General features: G+C 39.0%; 1 protein-coding gene across 1 annotated transcript in view; it reads right to left on the bottom strand.

The window, feature by feature from the left end:
• Positions 1 to 6,471: 6,471 nt before the first annotated feature.
• The window catches only part of NAA16 (N-alpha-acetyltransferase 16, NatA auxiliary subunit), a 109,041-nt gene continuing 94,440 nt past the window's right edge, over positions 6,472 to 21,072 (bottom strand). The window contains exons 13-20 of the mRNA XM_048851339.2: positions 17,756 to 17,884; positions 16,921 to 17,134; positions 14,762 to 14,955; positions 13,489 to 13,597; positions 12,581 to 12,679; positions 12,115 to 12,258; positions 8,468 to 8,565; positions 6,472 to 8,154 (exon numbers count right to left, since the gene is read on the bottom strand). Coding sequence (XP_048707296.2) covers positions 7,954 to 8,154; positions 8,468 to 8,565; positions 12,115 to 12,258; positions 12,581 to 12,679; positions 13,489 to 13,597; positions 14,762 to 14,955; positions 16,921 to 17,134; positions 17,756 to 17,884 — 1,188 coding nt within the window. The 3' untranslated portion in view covers positions 6,472 to 7,953. The remainder of the gene's footprint in view (positions 8,155 to 8,467; positions 8,566 to 12,114; positions 12,259 to 12,580; positions 12,680 to 13,488; positions 13,598 to 14,761; positions 14,956 to 16,920; positions 17,135 to 17,755; positions 17,885 to 21,072) is intronic.

The raw sequence follows: 21,072 nt of genomic DNA on the forward strand, positions 1-21,072 counted from the left end.
GCCTCATCTGGAGTACTGTGTCCAGTTTTGGGCCCCACACTACAAGAAGGATGTGGAAAAATTGGAAAGAGTCCAGCGGAGGGCAACAAAAATGATTAGGGGACTGGAACACATGACTTATGAGGAGAGGCTGAGGGAACTGGGATTGTTTAGTCTGCAGAAGAAAAGAATGAAGGGGGATTTGATAGGTGCTTTCAACTACCTGAAAGGGAGTTCCAAAGAGGATGGATCTAGACTGTTTGCAGATGACAGAACAAGGAGTAATGGTCTCAAGTTGCAGTGGGGGAGGTTTAGGTTGGATATTAGGAAACACTTTTTCACTAGGAGGGTGGTGAAACACTGGAATGTGTTACCTGGGGAGGTGATAGAATCTCCTTCCTTAGAAGTTTTTAAGGTCAGGCTTGACAAAGCCCTGGGTGGGATGATTTAGTTGGAGATTGGTCCTGCTTTGAGCGGGGGGTTGGACTGGATGACCTTCTGAGGTCCCTTCCAACCCTGATATTCTATGATTCTAGGAGCAGTACATCTCAGCCATGCAGCCGAAGTAATTTACCTTCTAGTGGTAAGAGCCCTCTCCCTCTCCAGAGAGAGAATATAAGCTAGTTGGTAACAAAGGATACTACATCCCTAGATTCATTCAGAAAGTCTCTGCACAGATATAGCTTGACCCCTTGATAGCTCCGCTATGGTAACAAATAGTTTAGGTGTCTTCCTAATATCCTTTGTTCTTTGCAGATAAAAGGCCAAAGCCCTTTAGCTGTCCAGAGAATGCAGATGTCTCTCTTCATCTGAGGTTTTGGAAAAAATACTGGTAAGTGGATTGTCTGACTCACATGAAACTTGGAAATTATTTTAGGAACAAATCTAGTGTGGGGTTGTGATGAGAGTTTTCTCTATAGAAGGTAGTATATGGTGGGTACGCCATGAGTGCTCCCAGCTTGCTGACTCTTCTGGCTGATGTTATAGCTATTAGAAAGACCACCTTTGTGGACAAATGGAACACAGAGAATGTAGCTAGAAGCTCAAAGGAGGGTTTAGTCAGAGGAAATAGGACAAAAGTTGAGGTCCCATTGGTGCAAATTTCACCAGTGGTGGAAAGGATCTGAGAATCCCTTTCAGAAATCTAGTTGTGACAGGATGAGTGAAGATTGTATAGATATCCACCATAAGATGAAAAGTGCTGGTTGCTGCTAAATGCATTTGCAGAGACCTGACTGCAATATCTGAAGACTTAAAGGTAAGTAGATACTCTAAGATAGCAGGGATCCCAGTACATTCTGGACACAAGTTGTGCTGATGAGCCCAAGAGGAGAAATTCTTCCATTTTGCTGAGTACCAGCTTCTCATTGAGTCTTTTCTGCCATCCAAATACCAGGCTCTGAGTTGCAGTGATCCTGGATTGGAGTGCATGAACCTGCCCCTGTCTTGTGTTAGAAGATCTGGCAAAGTGGAGATGTTCATCGATGGTTGAACTTCAGCTTCAGCAGATCTGTAAACCAACACTGTCTTGTCCAGTTGGGTGCAATCAAGATGACTCAAGCTCTGTCTTGGTGACTCTTCTGCAGAAGTTGTGGTATCAATGTAAAGGAAGAGAAAGCATTCCCCAGGCGACCCTTCCATGACACCGGTAGGGCATCTCCCATCAACCTGTTTCCCAGGGCTGATCTGGAGCAGTACCATGGAAGTTACCTATTTGACTGAGAGGTGAAAATGTCCCTGATTGGCACTGGGAACATATATTGTTGAAAACTCAATTGTGACTCTCCCATTCATAATTTGCAGGAAAATGTCTGCTCAGGCAGTCTGCTAGGGAGTTTTTCAGCCTAGCAAATATGCTGCTGATAGGGTTAGGTGATGGCTGATGGACCAATTCCAGAGGGTGACTGCTCCCATGGACAAAAGGAGAGATCTCCTCCCTTTTTTCATATAAAATACTGTTGTAATTTGTCCACTGTTATTTGGACGTGTTTGGATCAAATGAGTGAGATGAAGGCATTGTAAGCTTGAGGGATCACCCAGAGTTCTAGTAAATTGATATGCATTTTGGACTCCCATACTGTGCCATATGATTGCCCATGCGAGCATCCCAGGCCAAGAGAGAGTGGTGTTGGTAACGGTGGTAGCTTCAGGATTTGGTGTGACGAAAGGAAGCCCCACCCAAATCTTCTCTGGTTTTGTCCTCCAGATGAGAGTCTGAAACTTTGGGCAGAATTGTCACCTTGCTGTTTATGTTGCCCTTCTCTGGAGAGTACTTGGAGAGAAGCCAGGCTTGTAGGCAGCAAAGATGAAGACTGGCGACTAGAAACAGCTGCCAGCCTAATTAGCCAGGGGCTATAAAGGCTGGGAGGAAGGAAGCCAGGGGGAGAAAAGGGAAAGGCCAGAGGCTGTGAGGGCCTGATGGTTCTGGTCTGCTGCTTGTGAAACCTGGCTGTAAAATCCTGTATATAGATAGTAAGGTCATGGTGGGAAATAGATTTCAAAATACACTGGTGCTTGCATCAACCTGAGGCTTCTCTGACAGGTTTGTGAGGACAGTAGGGGCAGAAGCAACAGGGACTCAGCTGCGCCTCGCTACAGTCACACACTAAAAAGGAGCAAGGGCAGAAAACACAGTGTTTGAACCCTGGGGATCATTTTGGACTTCTTGCAAGGAAAAAGTTCTTGGTTGGGAAAATAATAGAGAAAAATACTAACTATACTATGTAGACTATAAAAAACTACTAAAGCTACTAAAAAACTATATACGACATTTTACAGCAATGACACAGGGAAGAAAGGAGCCAAGGATACCAAAGTTTCCAGCTCAGAGCATGCGGCAGTAAGAAGGAACTGGAAAGGCATCAGCCCACACCAACTTTTATGCCCTCAGTTCACAGCACAAGGAGTGCTATGGCACATGCGCAGGCCAGTGGACACAGCTAACAAAAAAATCCAGGACTCAAGCTCATGGTGTGCATGCATATTCCACAGGTGGAATACACATAGGGACCATCGCTTGAAGAATAATCTTGGGATACATGCAAGTGAAGAAACCGTGAAGACACATGAACATGGGTAGGGTTTTGCTGTGAGAATGTGGACACCTGGGCTAGGTTAACCTGGGTGCCCTGACCCGAGTGCCAATCTCCTGGGTTAATTGTGCAGTAAAGGCGTATCTTCAAAGTCTGTCTACATGGGGAAAAGGTGTTTTAACACACATTAAAATCTGAGTGTAGACAAGGGCAAACTATATTTGAACGCATGTGAAGCGGGTGGAGGTAAACTGGGGGCTCCTTTCCTAGGCATTAAGGATATAGCAACGCAGCAGCTAAGAGGTGTAATTACCAGCTCAGACAGACACAGATGCTAGCTTTGCTTCAGCTAGTACCTAAAAATAGCAGTGTGGCAGAGGCTCAGGCTAGCCTCCCATGGACAACTCCACCCCGCAATTCCGTGGTACATATTCAGGTTGTTAGCCCAAGCCGCTGCAGCCACACTGCTACTCCCCCTGTGCATGATATGGAAGAGATTTGAATGTGTGTCTTTTGTGCTGCAGGAGAATGCCCTAGTCACTGGACCATGGGGTATTCTGATGTGGGGCTCTGCTATTGAAGCAACTCCACTTTATATAAATAACTGAAAAATAGTTGGAGCAGGAACTAGTCCCCACATCATAGGTGACTGCCCTAACCATCAGGCTGTAGAGTCATTTGCTTGGGCTCTCTTCCTGGTACAAGGACTATTCATTATCATGAATGACCAGGACTTGTCACTATGACGTGCACAGCAGAACAACACTCAATTTAGAATACCCCATAGCTCAGTGGCTAGGGTATGGTCCTCTCATCTGGGAGAGCTGTTCAAATCCCTGAACTGGGGAATTGCCTTGATTATAAGTCCTGGTGCAAATGCATACGTCTGAATTCCTGCAATAGACATGCAACTATATTATTTGAAACTTGGTTTAACCTGTTCACAAGTAGATGTTGGTACTAGTGCAGCTATGTAGGTGATTAGCCACAGATGGATGTAACCATGACAAATTCCCAACATAAGGAAGGCCTTAGTAATATTAAAATCCTCAACAGTACTTCATCAGCACAAGCTGGTATGAAGCTACTACTCTCTTATTCCTTTTCATATTTATATCACTAAGCTTTTAAAAGAAAGTTGTGAAGATGGATGATATAAAGGCCAAGACTAACAGTTCAAAAAAGAACTAGGTAAGTTCATGGAGGTCTGTCAATGGCTATTAGCCAGGACGGGCAGGGATGGTGTCCCTAGCCCGTTTGCTAGAAACTAGGAATGGGCAACAGGGGATGGATCACTTGATTGCCTGTACTGTTCATTCCCTCTACGGCACCCAGCCTTGGCCACTGTCAGAAGACAGGACACTGGGCTACATGGACCTTTGGTCTGACCCCATATGGCCATTCTTATGTTCTTAAATGAATCTTTTGTCTGTTGCCCCAGTGTCACAGACCTTGCCAGAGCCTTGCAGCAGAATATAGACTGAGTTTGCCGCATAGTATATGACATACAACAATGGCTGAGAGTTGTGTGCTACAAGAGCTAAATCCACACTCCACATGCTCCTGCTCCTCAGTAAAGGAGAGGTAGGAAACTAGGAGTTACCCTGATCTCAGTTCTTGCCTCACCTGAGAAGCCGCCTCTCATGTCTCAAAAGAGTGTTTCTGAATCCGAGATCAGCTATATGCCTTGGAGGAGGCAAAATGAAGGGAAGGGGAGGCTTGAGGTAAATCTTGGGGAGAGTTGTTGGACTCGAGAGAATGGTTTGGGGCAGGGTAATCTGAGGCTGCTGGACTTGATGCCATCTGTGAGGGTCAGAGTTCAGTTCAAGTTTGATAGGAAGGCCAAATAAGCTGGCCCAGAGGGTATAGTGCAGATCTTTGTGGATAGTGTTACTATAGGAAGGAGAAATCCAGTTGTTTATTTCTATCGTCACAGCATGTAGGAACCGTATTCATAGACCTTGTGCTGGTGCTGTACTACCCCAAGGTTCCTGGAAGGCCATGATTGCTGAAGAAAGGTAGTGTGGGATAAATGGATAGAAGGGAATTAGGATTAGAGATTATTGATCGTGGAGTAATAAGTGGAGTTTGAGTGAAGTCGCACAAGTGAGGAAAAAGAACGGAAAAGCAAAGAAGAGACTGATGAGAAGGAAACAGAAATAGGCGAAAGGAGGGACATGGGAAGCAAGAATGAAAAAAAGTACACAATAGAAAGAGAAATGAAGGGAAAAGGAAAGGAGAGCAAAACTATAATAAACATTTTAGAATTTAGTAGAAACCTGAGGCAAACTTGCAATAGAATACATACAATTAGCATATATACACACATATATATTTTATATAAAATTCTCTGTACATAAACATTGAGTTCATGTGCAACAGCTTTTGATGGCATACATCCCCTCTGTGGAGGCTGCTACCATCCCTGCCAAGCCTGACATTTTTGTCTTTAGAATTACTGCAAAAGTAGCATGCATTTCCAAACACATTTTCAGACAGGATCCACCCCTTGACACCTCTGTAGATGTACTCTCCTTCGTACATCACCCTAGACCTCCTCTGCAGTGGTCTGTAGGATGGTCAGAAGCGATTATACAAGACCAATTTGAACCTGTGACCCCAGCCATGGACCTTAGCCAGCCTCAGCCCCTACAGAAGGTCCAGAAAGAGCAGAGAGGAATGAAGGGATTCAATTGTTACAATTAATAAACCCTTTTCACAGGGGCTTCGACCATTCTGGAAGCTTGAAAGCCACAGACCTAGTTCATCTACCTGCCAACGATGTTTGTTCTTTACACTATATATTCCTACTGCTTTCAAGGTAACAGATTGTTGACATGGTGCTATGAATATTCTGTCTTGGGGGTAAGGCTAGGCTTTATTCAAGATTTATAAGATCAAGATGAAAAGCAGATCCCAGTGGCATTCCTATCACGCCATACCTGTATCTATAGTACTTCTGCCTTTATTGGGTGTTGGATTACACCTTCATCCATTTGGACACCAGTTTCCAGACCAAATATTGAAAGTGGATGCGGGGTGAGTTAACTGACTTCTACACCTTAGGCTGCTTCAGAAGCAAACAGATTCAAAGGGTGCTTTGGCTCAATGGCACATAACTGCAGTCAGATGCTTTTCCCTGTTTATGCTTGAGTCATCTATACGTAGGCTACTTTCCCACCTAAAGGCATTATGAACATCAGTTTGGGGCAAGACGACTGATGAGACAAAAGCTACTTGTAGAGGTCTCTCAGAGAAATCAGTTACAAAACCATCTATGAGGTTGTGGGTGCAGGAATTATTTTTTCACAACTTACACAGGTTTCAATGTGGAACTGCCAGTGACTGTGGAATTGAGGCTAGGAGCATTCAAAGAGAAAAACTAATGTGTGTTAAATGGATTTTCTACTTTAAAATTGTGTGGCCACAGAATCTGCAAAAAATTAAAACCAAAGGCAAGTGTGTACAAAATAATTTATTACAGCATAACATATGTTGGCATTATTTTACAGTGAGCTTTTCATTCAACAATTTTGAATCTAAACAGATGACACACAAAGGAGACCATTTTAATTAGAACAGTTTATTTGTCTTAATAAAATCCCCCTTCATGAACTTATATTAGCCTTAGAGGGGCTAGTTAATATTACTGAAAATATTTACACTACAGTGAAATAAAAACAAATCTGACTGAATGATTCCATTGCAGTTTCCAGAAAATGTATTTTTTTGTACAAGCCACAGTATATTTAGGTTTTGATAGCAGTTCTTGTAGAATGCAAAGCTGTCATATGTAGTCATTTTGTCCTGCAATATTATGCTTTAAAACAGCTATGTTAAGTTCAGACTTTCATTCTGATGTGTTGTATATTTTATGCACTTATTAGTTAATGCACCAGAACACAGAATAAGAAAGAGGTTCATTGTGATTTGTAGTCAGCCTATTTGTGCTCCCTTAAATAATTTTTAAATATAAAATGCACTCCTCAACTACTAGTTGCTTTTGTAGCACTTAAAGCAATAGTATTTAGGCAAGAGAAGTATTAAATTTATCAGCTATAAGTCCACACCTAAGACTTTTAATGGAGGTATACAGTAAACTTACCAGTGAATTTTTATGATCCTGAGGAGAACCATATTCCCCATTATTGTACCTTATGCATCTGCCCAAAACTGGAGTAGCTTTTCCAAACCAATAAATGGCAATGAAAAAAGAAAGACGACAGGCAGACAGACAATGGTATCGAAACCGTATCATATTCACTATTATTTCAAGGAACTACATGTAATCAACTGTTTTTTAAAATGTTAAACCATTCAAAAATGCAAGGAAACAATAGCTATGGAACAAAGGTAGATAGAAAAGAGTTTTTGAAAACTCTTACCATCTATTTTTAACCAAACCTCCATATCCACCAGCACTAGTTCCATATAAGACACAGAATTGACAAGAAACATGCAAACAGCCAACATTTACAGTTATGTGCTTCAAAAGAAACCAGAAGAACCAAAATTAAAGAAACCAAAACCAACAAAACAAGATGACGGGGATTGATACAAGCAGCACTTTTCAGTTCTAATTTGCTAAAATCTGCTCAACGGATAATTTCATCACCAAGAAATTATTATATGTACTTCTAAATGTAACAACACTTAGGTGAAAGTAGTCTTTAATGTCCATAATTTGGGGATTTTGTTGTTAAAAGACTTAAAACAGTACAAGAATAAACATGACAAATGTTGATTAGAGATAATGTTTACATAAACATTGGCAGTTCTTGTTGGATGAAACACACGCTAACAGCATACTCCATTTTCATTTAAGCATCCAAATATTTCATTTTATACCTGTAAGATATAAAAACTGAATCCTGGAAAAGTAAACCTGATCTGCATCCCACCAGTCTGTAGGTATAGTCAAATATTTTATTTGTACACGACTTCAAATTTCATTGGACAGCACATCATGGTTAACGGCTGTATGGTTCACTGATGCAAAGCTACTGTCATCCTCATTTGTGGCAGGCATAAAGGCAGACGTAAAAGGAAACAGTTTATGACATGCTGTCCGATACTCTTCATATTGGGTATGGCAGCTTCCGAAGCTGCCATCAAGCAGTGCCTCGAAAACCTTTGTTAAAGTCTAAAGAAACAAGAACAGTTAAATTTAGTCTAGACTATTTTATTACCAAAGAAAACATGGGGCTCTGTAAATCTCGCTTGCATGATTAATGAATGCAGTGCCCTCTGCTGGCAATAAGTGTCATTGTCCTTGTTTACAGAAGTCTGACATCGAGAATATAATTTTAACCAAAATAAAAATCTTCCTTTTAGTATTAATAATCAAGATTCAGAAAAATTAACCGGGTACATGTATCTTGTGCTTCGTATAACATGCTCAAGACCGCCTACTTTGTCCCTAAATATACAAAGAGGTTACAATTAAATTAGCTTACCTTCACATTTTTGTCTCTCATAGTTTCATCTAATCTAGTAGCAATAGCAATTGCTTTCTCCTGTCTTGATTTGTCCAGGAAATACATCATCTTAGCACCTTAAGCATAAGAAAAAAAAAAAGACATTCGATCAGACACTGACAACATTCTTTGGTAAAGTACTTGATTTATTGTAAAATTATAAACTGATACAGAAAACAATCCAAAAACAAAAAGAAAGATATCGTGGACTGGGGCTTTCTACAGATTTTAGAACATATCAATTTTTCCATCCATTATATTTTATATAAGAAAATTATATTTTCACATTTTACTTATTATAAGCGATGACAGCACAAATATTTGATAGTACATTAAGAGCATAAGGATAAAGTAAAGCTGTAGCTCTGCTACTGACAAAAATGAAATGCTCACTAGAAACTTTGCTTCAAATTTTCACTAAAATGTTAATAGAAATAGGATGCTTGAGGCAACAGTTAATAAGGAAAGAGGTCAACATGCAGAATAGGGAAACAATATCTAGATAACTAAGTCATTCAAGTCAGCATGCTAGTTGAGATGCACCCTACAATGATAAAGGAACTGGCAGATGTCTTTTTAGAACTATTGTGAATTTTTAAAAAGCTCTGGAGTTAAGGTGAGCTGCTAGAATAATGATAATTAATCATGTGGCAGGTATGACAGGCCTTTAAGAAGAATTATAAGAAAAAGAAGAATTACAAATTTACTTAATTTGGCATCCTACCTGAATAAATCCAAGGGCATGAACAGACATTGCCCCCTCCCAAATATGAACACATAGAAACTAAATAAGCACATAACCTACTTGCAAGGAAAAATATATAAAAAAAAAAAATACGGTTTTGACCTAAACAGTAACTAGATAAAAGCAGCACCATCTTACTCAGATCTATGCCTTGTCTGTAATTCAGTCTCATATTTGCTTACTATATTATTTTCTCAGTAAGTTTTTATAGCTTTTTATTTCTGATTGCTCTACGGAACTAAACACCTAAGAAGGGGTGAACTGGAATATGTTCTGTCTTGTGGAATCATTAATAATTATTCATTAAATAAATGTAACCAATTTAAATGCAAGCCCAATGAAGACTATGAGGTAGCACAGGGCTGTCATCAAAGACTTAATTTAGCATGCAGAATCTTTTTAGTGATGATGCCCATAACAGGGTGGTTTACCTCTTAAAGAGCCAGGGCAGCCTGGGGCAACCAGCCCTGCTCTAGAGAGGAGTCCAGTAGGTAGCTGGTGGGAATCAGCCAACCCAGCTGGGCAGCATCAAGTGATTGGGGCTGATGATTCCCAGCTGGGGGATATAAATGAGGAACCCAGACTCCACATGAGAGTCTGGGACAAGGAGAGGGCTCAGTGTACACTCTTCTGTAGCTGCAGAAGAGGACTGTGTGGGGGCAAGTAGCCCTGAGGATTCCCCAGACTGGGAAAGCCCTGACTAATAAGCTGCCATGAGTCAGAGGACCCCATAACATAGGTAGGGAACAGGACTGTTATTTTGTTGTTTCATGTTTCAATTTTTTTTTTATGTTGGAGAATAAACACAACCCTCAAGCACAGGCTAGAAACTGAACTGTGTGTGGCCACTTGTATGCCCCAGGATGGTGATTTAGCCCACCAGCCTACAATGCCCAAGAAAGAAAGAAAGAAAGAACCATCCAGCTTGCCTTGCAGATTCCAGTACTGGGTGTGCAGGACTGGCAATTATAAGAGACGTAGACTGCAATGAAGGTCTGTAGGCAAACCCAAACTTGATTATGTTGAAACAGGTGACAGCGTGATGCAGTCACACAAAGTTAATCTACATTACAATCCAGGACCATCCTTTTCTCCAACAATCCTATCCTCTAAATATTCTTGCTAACAGTACTGAACACACTGTAATGCTCCATAAACCATTAATTTTAATCTGTGCCACTACAATACTCGATTTACTGGTTTCCAGCCACTTAAAATACCTTAACCACTGGACTGGTAATGACTTAAACAGTCTTATCCATAGTGAAACAGTCACTAGGCGAGAGAGAATATGATTTTGTAAGTCCAGGAGTTAAGGCACCTGCCCAGGAGGTCCTGGGTCCAGTCCCCTTACTTTAGTCACTCTTTCATTATTTATCTACAGTGGAACAGCTTCAACTAAGGTAGACTGAGGGAGCCCCACATCAGAATATCCCATAGCTCAGTAGTCAGCACACACTCCTGAGAGGTGGGAGACCCCCTGTTCAAATATCTCCTCCACCCTCTGAAAGAGACGGGGGAATTGAACCGGGGTCTTCTACCTCCTAGGCAAATGCTGTAACCAGTGGGCTAGAAGTTATAAAGGTGGTCACTTCTTCCTCCTCCTGTTTTGTGTGGAATGAGGCAGACATCTAACTCATTCCTGGAAGAAGTCACTTAGGTGCCTCACCACCTGACTCCAGGCAATGAGATCCCGTTTGTGGATTGTAAGCAGAGATAGGAACATGAGTCCTGGCTGCAGGGAAGCACCTATTTCCATGAGAGGGACAGAGTTTAGCCCACATGCTTCTCCTCAGCATCTTCTATTGGCTTGCCTACACAGCTCCCCATCTAGCATGCTGGGTTTTGTGGATCATATTCTTAGGCACCTATCTGTCCCCATTCACTGTATAGGAGCCCAAGTGTTTAACTTGGCTTTGTGGAATGCAGTGTTGCTGTGATTTTCTAGGCATCTAAAAGTTAGGTGCTCTGATGCTCAATATTGCAATGCTTAAGTCCCTTCATTGATCCCACTGTAAATGTCTGATAAATGTGAAGACTCTTCTCACCTTCAAGCTGCTGGAAGGGAAAAGTTTTATTTTCTCTCACCCATGCCGCTGTCTTCCTGAGGAGGAGATTTCTATTCTGAACTATTTTTATCCAGAGCCTTCTGGCCACTCCACTCCTCTACTCTACCCTACCCTACCCCCAAGTTGTTTTGTGTGTCCTGCTGCCACTTAGTATCTTAATTGACCACTCTTAAGCAGCAGCAACAAGAGCAGCGTAAAACTGACATAATTCTTGACTTTTCCGTCATTACCCAGTGTTGTGAATAGCAGAGGTGAAAGTTACTAGTCTTGTTCTTTCATTCTGTTGCTGCTGCTTTGAAAAGCTATGAGCAGAAGCAGAGGCACTCCAGCTAAGTGGAAAATAAGGAGGGAGGACTGTTTACATTACAAAGGTTTTTTGAGACCACAAGGGATAGAAAATTATTTTTCTTTTAAAAATAAATCCTGTAGAAATGGAAAGCTTCCCACATGAGGCAGTGAGTGGACAAGAGGATTGTTAAAGCCCTTCAAACAAACGGACATTTAAAAAATAATTTGTATCTGAGCCTCTGGCATATTCTAATTGGAATGAAGAACAGAGAAAGACATTAACTTGATTTTTCAGAGTGATAACCGTTTTAGTCTATATCAGCAAAAATAATGAGGAGTCCTTGTGGCACCTTAGAGGCTAAGAAATTTATTTGGGCATTCTTCAGATGCATGGAGTGAAAAATACAGTAAGAAGAATGCTCAAATAAATTTGTTAGTCTCTAAGTTGCAACAAGAACTCCTTGTTATATTAACGTGATTATTTACCATCATTTAACATTTTCATAGCATCAAAATAAACAAACCTGAGAGCAGATGCAGAATGGAGGTAGCATTATGTTTGAGAAACTCTTCGTTAAAACTTTCCAAATCTTTGTTAACAAAGATTTTCTGCATTTCTTGAGTTAGGACCTTGTTCACAATTTCTGGGAGATTACTATGATCAGATACTTTACAAAAAAAAAAAAAGAAAAGCAGAAAGTTACCGTTGCTGCTATTGGTCCAGATAAACTTCAAGTCTAGTAATACACCACTTTAGCACATACACACACACACACACTGGTTGAAATCAGTATTACAGAAGTCAGTATTTTACCATCTTTGATTTTCAGCAAAATATTAGAGGGCTTCAATAGGTTCTGATGAAATTCTGAACACTTTGTATATAAATAATGCAATTTTTTGCCGCGTGTGTCTATTTTATTTTAAATATATTAGTATTTCTATAGTATTTAGACACTAAAATATCTACAGCTGCTTCATTGTACATACCAGATTTAGAGAATTTAATCAAACATTCATGTAGCCATGGATTATTATTGTTGATAGCAAAAGCTCTCTTGACAGACTGCAACATTAACAGAAACTTTCCTGTGCAAAAAACAAGAATCAAAAAACCAAAACCAAGGTTATAGATACACACTTCCTTTTAACTTTTTGTATTCCTTTAAATTTCAATGCAGACACTGACCCAAATCTTTAACTTTCTCATAAATATACCCCAAAATGCCAAACACCGTTAGATTTAGTTAAAAAAATGTTAGGCATATTTTTACTCTTCTCTTTTCAGAAATTTAAAAAAAAATCAGTGTTTTTACAGAGTGATAACAGCAATGTTTTCTGAAAAACCCACCAACCATGTAAAAATAAGTCTAATATTTAGGTGTCTAGCTTTTATAGGAAGTTATCTCCCCAATTCCTTTGTGATTTCATTAGTAAATCTAATGCAAATATTAGAAACACCAAATCTTATGCAGAATGGTCATATCTGTACTCTCAATACGCAAATACACAACACATTGTGGTAGCCCTTAACTTCATTCCATTATAGAAGAGCTGCTGCTCACAGTTATTAGCAACATTGCATCAGGTACATTAGTCTAATTTTTTAATTGCTGAAGAATTACAACTGGAAATATTTTTTCCTCCATATCTCATTAGCATATAGTCTTTATATAATTCCTTTATTCTTAAGGTCAGTTTTAAGAACAAATTATGTGCTGCCAAAGAAAGGTGACATGGTATACATTAAGTTTTCTGTAATATTTATCCATCAATGCTAGGCATGATGGAAACTCTTGCCTCAGTAAGTTAGTAAACATAGACTACAGCTGGATAAAAATAAGTTGAAGAAGGATTAGAACATTTGGAGAAAAAATTAAAATTTGCATATACTTTACCTTTTCTAAAGTATATTTCAAATGCTAACAGATGTGTCTCTATGTTATCTGCAACAAGATTCTTAAGTGGCATAAGGAACTTAATAGCTTCCTCTAATGGATTTTTGACCTGTTTTAATAGAAGACGAAATTAAGGTTATGTAAAAAGGAGGCATCTATCACATTTTATATATATATATAAAATCTTTTTAAAAGATTAAGCTTTCTATGAATTTCAACCACCATGCAGTGACAGATTAGCCCTTTTGTTTTTTTGAACAAAAACACAAATAAAAAACCACACACACGCCTGTCCTGGTCCCACTATGCACAGCAAGGAAAAGAGTACTTCAATCACCTATCTGATTTCTAGAGTATTGGCACAAAACAGAAAAATCTTCATTTATACTCAAGAACGCATTACCTATAGAGCTTAAGAGATCACATAGCCAAACAGTAAACCATGATGACACCTGTCTGAAGTAAACTGAACCAAGAAACATGTATTTGAATAAACAGTTTACATATCACTGCTGTCTTTTGACCATTTTAAGTTGACCCCCGTTTGACTATAGCTACATGTGGCATTACCGCCATGTATTTCAGATGGGTACCTTCTAACTAATATCATAGTGGTAACAAAAATAAACATCTGAACTAATTCATAATTAAAAAATAGTTTCAGATGTTTACAAACAAATGTACTTAAGTCCTCATGCCAAATTTTGTGGCTGTCAATCACATTTTCCTACTTTTTCCTCTACTCTCTAGCTGTGGAAAAGACCTATATAAACGACAGGGGACACAGCTGTACAGAAGAATAGTGCCTACAAAAATCTGACAATGGCTAGGTAGCTGATGTTCCAAGACCACTGCCTATCATGCTAACCAGCATCGTCTCATTTGTTTCCTGGTGCTCCCTCTGATTCCACCTGCTGTTTTAGACCATGGGATGTGTGTGTGTGTGTTTGTTTTAAAAAAAACACACAATTATCAACAAAGTGCTATCAAATGCACAAACTAAACATACTGGAGAAAAAGTGAACTACCATTTTTTCTGTAATCTTTTATTTAATTATAGGTGTTATAAAAATGGTCGGCAAATTTGTTTTGTACAAAAATAATTTTTAAATTGATTTGTCCCTTTAAAAGGATTTTTAAATCTCACTTTAAAAGATTTCCAATGTTACAATCTTCCAGAAGTGTGTGGGGATGGGAGTGGGGGAGGGGTGGCCAAAGAATAGCACAAGATGAACTGCCATAAATTTTACATAACAAGTAACACAATGCTTACTCTCTCCAGTTTTTCAGGAACTAATTCTTCCTTGGGACCACTAGTTTCCTCCTCTTCCTCATCTCGTTTTTTCTTTTGAGTCTTTTGCTGTCGTTCTCTTTCTGCATGCTTTCTCTCCTCTTCAAGTTTAGCTTTCTTCTGTGCTCTTCTCTGCTTGCTCAGCATTTTCTTCAGTTCTTTGGCTGAAAGGTTTTCTATAGATAAAATAAAATAAGTTTAAATTAACATCTGATTTATACAGACTCAGAATTTCAATAATAATCTTGGTTTTTCCTCAAACAATATATGGGCATCTCTAGACTTTTCATATAGGGAAAGGAGAGATGTATTTGTACAGAAATTTCAAAAAGAAACCTTTTTCACTTATCAGTAAAATGCACCAATTACTATGTAGTCTAATATTACTGGACATTACACTTTCAACAGAAAACATTTTGTAATCTTAAATGCCAAGGTTTATATAAATAATATAAAAATGAAAGTCCAGAAACTTAGAAATATTTATTTAAACCATGAGTCAGATGAAGTGTGAAGTTTGGAAATCCTATATTATTATTTGCATCCTGGGACATTATTAGACCACTGTGTACTCATACCGTGTCTTTCATCCAAAGATCTCAGGTGGCCCAACAAAAGCTGGATGACATTTTTCTTGGAGACCAAACTTAAATTCACCTGTTACCCTTAGTTCAATATCATCTTAATGCTCTTGCTAATATCTACTGGAAACCAACTAAAACATTCATATTATACTGGAGTGTTTGTACCCTTCAAGTGCATAGACTTATACTACCTTCTAAAGTAAGTTTAACTGTTATATAGCATAAATAATTTATGTACAGCTAATGTACTAGGTGCTTCATAAGAACATAAGAGAAGCTTCCACTATAGACAGACAGACAACTTGGTGGAGAAAAGAAAAAGTGACGTAAGTGCATTGAGCTGTGCTGTAAAACGTGCATCTTGTTATACATGATGTATTGTAAAAAGAAAAGGAGTACTTGTGGCACCTTAGAGACTAACAAATTTATTTGAGCATAAGCTTTCGTGAGCTACAGCTCACTTCATCGGATCTGATTGTATCCGATGAAGTAAGTGTAGCTCACGAAAGCTTATGCTCAAATAAATTTGTTAGTCTCTAAGGTGCCACAAGTACTCCTTTTCTTTTTGCGGATACAGACTAACACGGCTGCTACTCTGAAACCTGTCATGATGTATTGTGTAATTTATTATACTCTGAAGGGAGGACAAGGATTTATTGGTCTCACATATGTCGATTCTTCCTGTCCTTTAAAAAAATTAAATTATTATCTTTGAATTTCTTCCCCTTGATCAATGCTATCTCAACATTAAGATGCTCTGGATACATGAAATATTCTACTTGCAGCATCACTGGTGCATGGGTGGGAAGTACAATCTTTAGATGCTTTGCAGGCATACTGTGTTTGAAGAACCTCATAACTAATTTACTCGCCATTACTACCCCCCTTAGATCCTTCACATTTACACTTTCTGAGAAAATATTTTTCCAAATGAATACCATTTTCAAATTATTTCCCAAATGTATTCACTTGTATTTTGCCAAGTTGAAGCTCAATTTATTTCCTGTACATAATTCTAACATCTCTAGGTCTCTCTGTCTGTTTTCTCCAGGCACAGTGGTAGGTATTTTGCACACAAAATGTATTGTGGTGTTTACCAGTTCTATTAGATTATTAATATATTAACTACATTAGGTCTCACACCAATTACTGCAGCAATCCATTGACTACTTTCCCCTAAACTCAATACATGATTGTTTTATCATTACCTCTTCATTTATTATTTTCCTGGTTTAAGATTTATGTAATGGTGTTCATATCTAAAACAAGATGAATTTTTAGAATATATTTTATATACACCAAATGCTTTACTAAATTCAACCGATATCTGTCTTTTTTTCATCTACTAGTTTTGTAGTTTGATAAAAAAAGCCTGTCTGTCATAATATTTATTCTTGACTATTTCTTTTCAGTTACTGATCAAACATTCAAGGACAGAAAATGAAAACTTCTGTATGTTACAATATATAATAATTTTATAGCCTGCAATATTATTTAGCTAAGTAAGTTTTAATTTGTGTTATTTACACATGTTGGCCTCCATTACTGCCTAGGTACCTGAATTCACTTCTTGTTCTTTGCTTTCATTGGTTAGAGGATTATCATGTAGTTTCAAGTAGATTTCAATTGCTGATCGAGCAGCCTTGAAATAAAAGGCATGTTTTCTGAGAACATCTTCCAATCTCAAAAGGTCTACGTAGGCCCGAAGAGTCATCTTTCTCATGCAGTATGTGTGGAAGTCAAACTGATCATCTGTAATCTCAAAAAAATGCTAAAAAACAAAAACCAAGATCACACTTAAATCCTTTCACCAATTTTCTGTTCATTACCATTTAGATACAAAGTGGAGTAACAAGTAGCATTATTTGCAACCCCGACATATCTAACACAGAAAATAAGAGACAATCATTTATTGTCAAAATGTAGGTAAGAGAAATCCTCCCTCCATCTCTTTTAAAAGCAAGCTAACTTAATTTACCCAAAAAACAAACGCTGCCCGCCCCCGTTGATGTGAACAGCAATTTGTATTGTTCCGAGTCCATCAGAAAATACTATACCATTTTATTTTGTTTTTAAACAATATATACATTTTTGAACAGGTAGAAGAGAGATGGCACAAAGCAATGTAAGAATAGTTTTAGATAACGTGTCAAAAAGATTTATGGTTATTGGACTTTTCATTTACCTTTTTTTTTAATAATAGTTACATTAACAAAGAACAAGATCTGTTATCCATTAATTAACACACAGATTATACAGCATTTTTAAAAACTGCAGTATCCAGAGTTTTAAATGTGAAGAATGCCATGCTGAACTGACTGAGGCAACCAATATTTACACTGCATTATGAAAAAATTTATATAGGAACAGACCAAATTTTTTACCTACTTACCCTTTCCACTTCATGACATTTTTTCAAAGCATCACCACACTTCCCTAGTCTCTGATAAGCTGAAGCGCATTCAGTCTGGAACCACATACACTGCATCTCATTTAGATTTTCCATAGCAGATGTCCCTTCCTAAAATGAAGATATTCATAACTGGTGAAACCAATAATTTATCAACTGCTGTATACCCTTTTCCTCACACGACTTTTGTTACTAAACAACCATTCACTCATCTATAAACACACTTGCAATACAATAAAAAATAGCGATAACTGCAAAACCTCTCTTATTGAATAGTTATTGACATTCTGAAAAGAAAAAAAATCACTCCTGCTCAAACTGATCCTTCTTCCAGCCTCCTTGTTTCTTTAAGTTGTACTTCTGCAAAGCCACATGGGCACAGATTAATATGCTTGAAAAATATCTCTATTTTTTGAAGATAAATTCAAACAAGAAAAGAGAGAATTCCCTCTTCTAAGATAAAGAGGCAGTGAAATATCAGACTCATTTTTATGAGAATCTAAGTTTCTGAAGGATTCGTTTATTCTTTTTTGCCTGAATCAGAGGAAGCACCTGCTAGTTTAAAACCAACAGGTATATTTACTGGTTTGTTGCTAGTACCTCTACTGATCCCAAACAAAGTTTTATACTCTGGATTTGGAATTAAAAACAAATAAAAATTGAGGAGTGTAGGATTTTTTTTTAATATAAATTTCAAGATTTTAGATCAATAAAAACTACTGAATAAACTGGAAGGCACGTTCTGCATAAACTATCAAAATATACATCTGATGAAGTGAGCTGTAGCTCACGAAAGCTCATGCTCAAATAAATTGGTTAGTCTCTAAGGTGCCACAAGTACTCCTTTTCTTTTTGCGAATACAGACTAACACGGCTGTTCCTCTGAAACCTATCAAAATAATGACATACAAGAAACCAAGTTTGCCACCAAATTATCAAAACACTTAAGAGGAAAGGAAAACACTACTAAATAATCTAATTCTGACATATGAATTATTTAACACTTAAATGTATCTTTGTCTTAATTCTGTATCAAAAACTATAGATAGACTGCATTACTACATCTGAAGAAAATACTACAATTGTTCCATTAATATGTGAAAATATAAATGTCAGCTGATAAAAATAACAAACATCTAGATCAAAACTTTCATAGATGATACAACAGAAGAGTCAACAAAGACTTCCATTGATATTCTAAGAAAACAAAGACATCTTATTTTCCACAGTACAAAAAACTTTATACAAAAACTAAATGGCACACTAAATCAAACCAGATCCTCCCTCACCTGCACTTAGTGAAAAAGTTCTCTGCTTATAGGAATCACCAGACTACACTGTGGATTTCTACAGTTTCTGGAAACTGACAAGCAGTGAGCACCTTAGGTAGAAGAATGGTATTTCTGAAGTGCTGCTTAAATTTCTGGAATTATACAAACTGTTTTGCAGTGACGACCTTAGTTTTTACACTCACGTGAATGCAGACATCGTGGACTTTATAAGCAGGGGGCTACAAGTTAAGTTTTCAGGAGTGCATAAAAGTGGCTTAGGAGGCTAAATCCCATTTTCAAGTTAAATCAATGGGAATTAGGTGCTCAGGATTTTCAAAAGCACCTAAATAGTAACAGATGTCTATCTGCATCGTTAGGTGCCAAAATAGCTTTGAAAAACTGGCCCTTAGAAGCCTAAGGCTATGTTTACACTACAAAATTAGGTCGAATTTATAGAAGTTGGTTTTGTAGAAAGCGTTTTTATACAGTCGATTGTGAGAGTCCCCACACAAGTGCATTAGTCGGCATTTAGTTGGCGGAGTGCGTCCACAGTACCGAGGCAACCGTCAACTTCTGGAGCGTTACACTGTGGGTAGCTATCCTACAGTTCCCGCAATCTCCGCCGCCCATTTGAATTCTGGGTAGAAATCCCAATGCCTGATGGGGCAAAAACATTGTTGCGGGTGGTTCTGGGTACATATCATCAGGCACCCCTTTCCCTCCCTCTCTCTGTGAAAGCAACGGCAGACAATCGTTCCGTGCCTTTTTTCCTGGGTTACCCGTGCAGACGCCATACTACACCAAGCATGGAGCCCACTCAGCTCACCGTACGTCTCCTGGGTGCCGGCAGACGCGGTACTGCATTGCTACACAGCAGCAGCTCATTGCCTTTTGGCAGCAGACAGTGCAGTATGACTGGTAGCCATTGTCGCCATACTCCGGGTGCTCTTTTAGCTGACCTCGGTGAGGTCAGTCAGGGGCGCCTGGGCAAACATGGGAGTGACTCAGCCAGGTCATTTCCCTTTTAAGTTTCGTCCCATAGTGATTCAATCCTGCCGGCAGTCCTACTGCACCGTCTTCTAATAAGCAGCCAGGAGACGACGATGACCAGCAGTCATACTGCCCCGTATGCTGCCAGCAAGATGTATAAAGATAGATGAAGTGGATCAAAACAAGAAATAGACCAGATTTGTTTTGTATTCATAGAATCATAGAATATCAGGGTTGGAAGGGACCCCAGAAGGTCATCTAGTCCAACCCCCTGCTCGAAGCAGGACCAATTCCCAGTTAAATCATCCCAGCCAGGGCTTTGTCAAGCCTGACCTTAAAAACCTCTAAGGAAGGAGATTCTACCACCTCCCTAGGTAACGCATTCCAGTGTTTCACCACCCTCATAGTGAAAAAGTTTTTCCTAAATGTATTCATTTTATCCTCCCTCTCTCTGTGAAATCAATGGCCTGCTAAACCCAGGGTTCTGAGTTCTATCCTTGATGGGACCACTCTGTTTCTCTTTGATGCAAAGCCACCCCCTTTGTTGATTTTAATTCCCTGTAAGCCAACCCTGTAAGCCAGAGCAAAGACAGACAATCGTTTCGCGCCTTTTTTTTCAGCGCAGACGCCATAGCACTGGGAACATGGAGTCCGCTCAGATCACTGTGGCAATTATGAGCACTATAAACACCGCGCACATTATCCATAAAGATATGCAGAACCGTAACCTGCAAGAAAAGTGAAACCAGGTGAGGAGAAGGCGACTGCAGTGTGGTGACGAGACTGATGAGGACATGGACATAGAGTTCTCACAAAGTACAGGCTCCTGCAATGTGCACATCATGGTGTCAATTGGGCAGGTTCATGGCATGGAACGCCGATTCTGGGCCCGGGAAACAAGCACAGAGTGGTGGTACCACATAGTGTTGCGGGTCTGGGACGATTCCCAGTGGCTGCGAAACTTTCGCATGCGTAAGGGCACTTTCATGGAACTTTGTGACTTGCTTTCCCCTACCCTGAAGCGCAAGATGAGAGCAG

The sequence above is a fragment of the Caretta caretta genome, chromosome 1 (assembly GCF_965140235.1).
Source record: "Caretta caretta isolate rCarCar2 chromosome 1, rCarCar1.hap1, whole genome shotgun sequence".
NCBI lineage: Eukaryota > Metazoa > Chordata > Testudines > Cheloniidae > Caretta > Caretta caretta.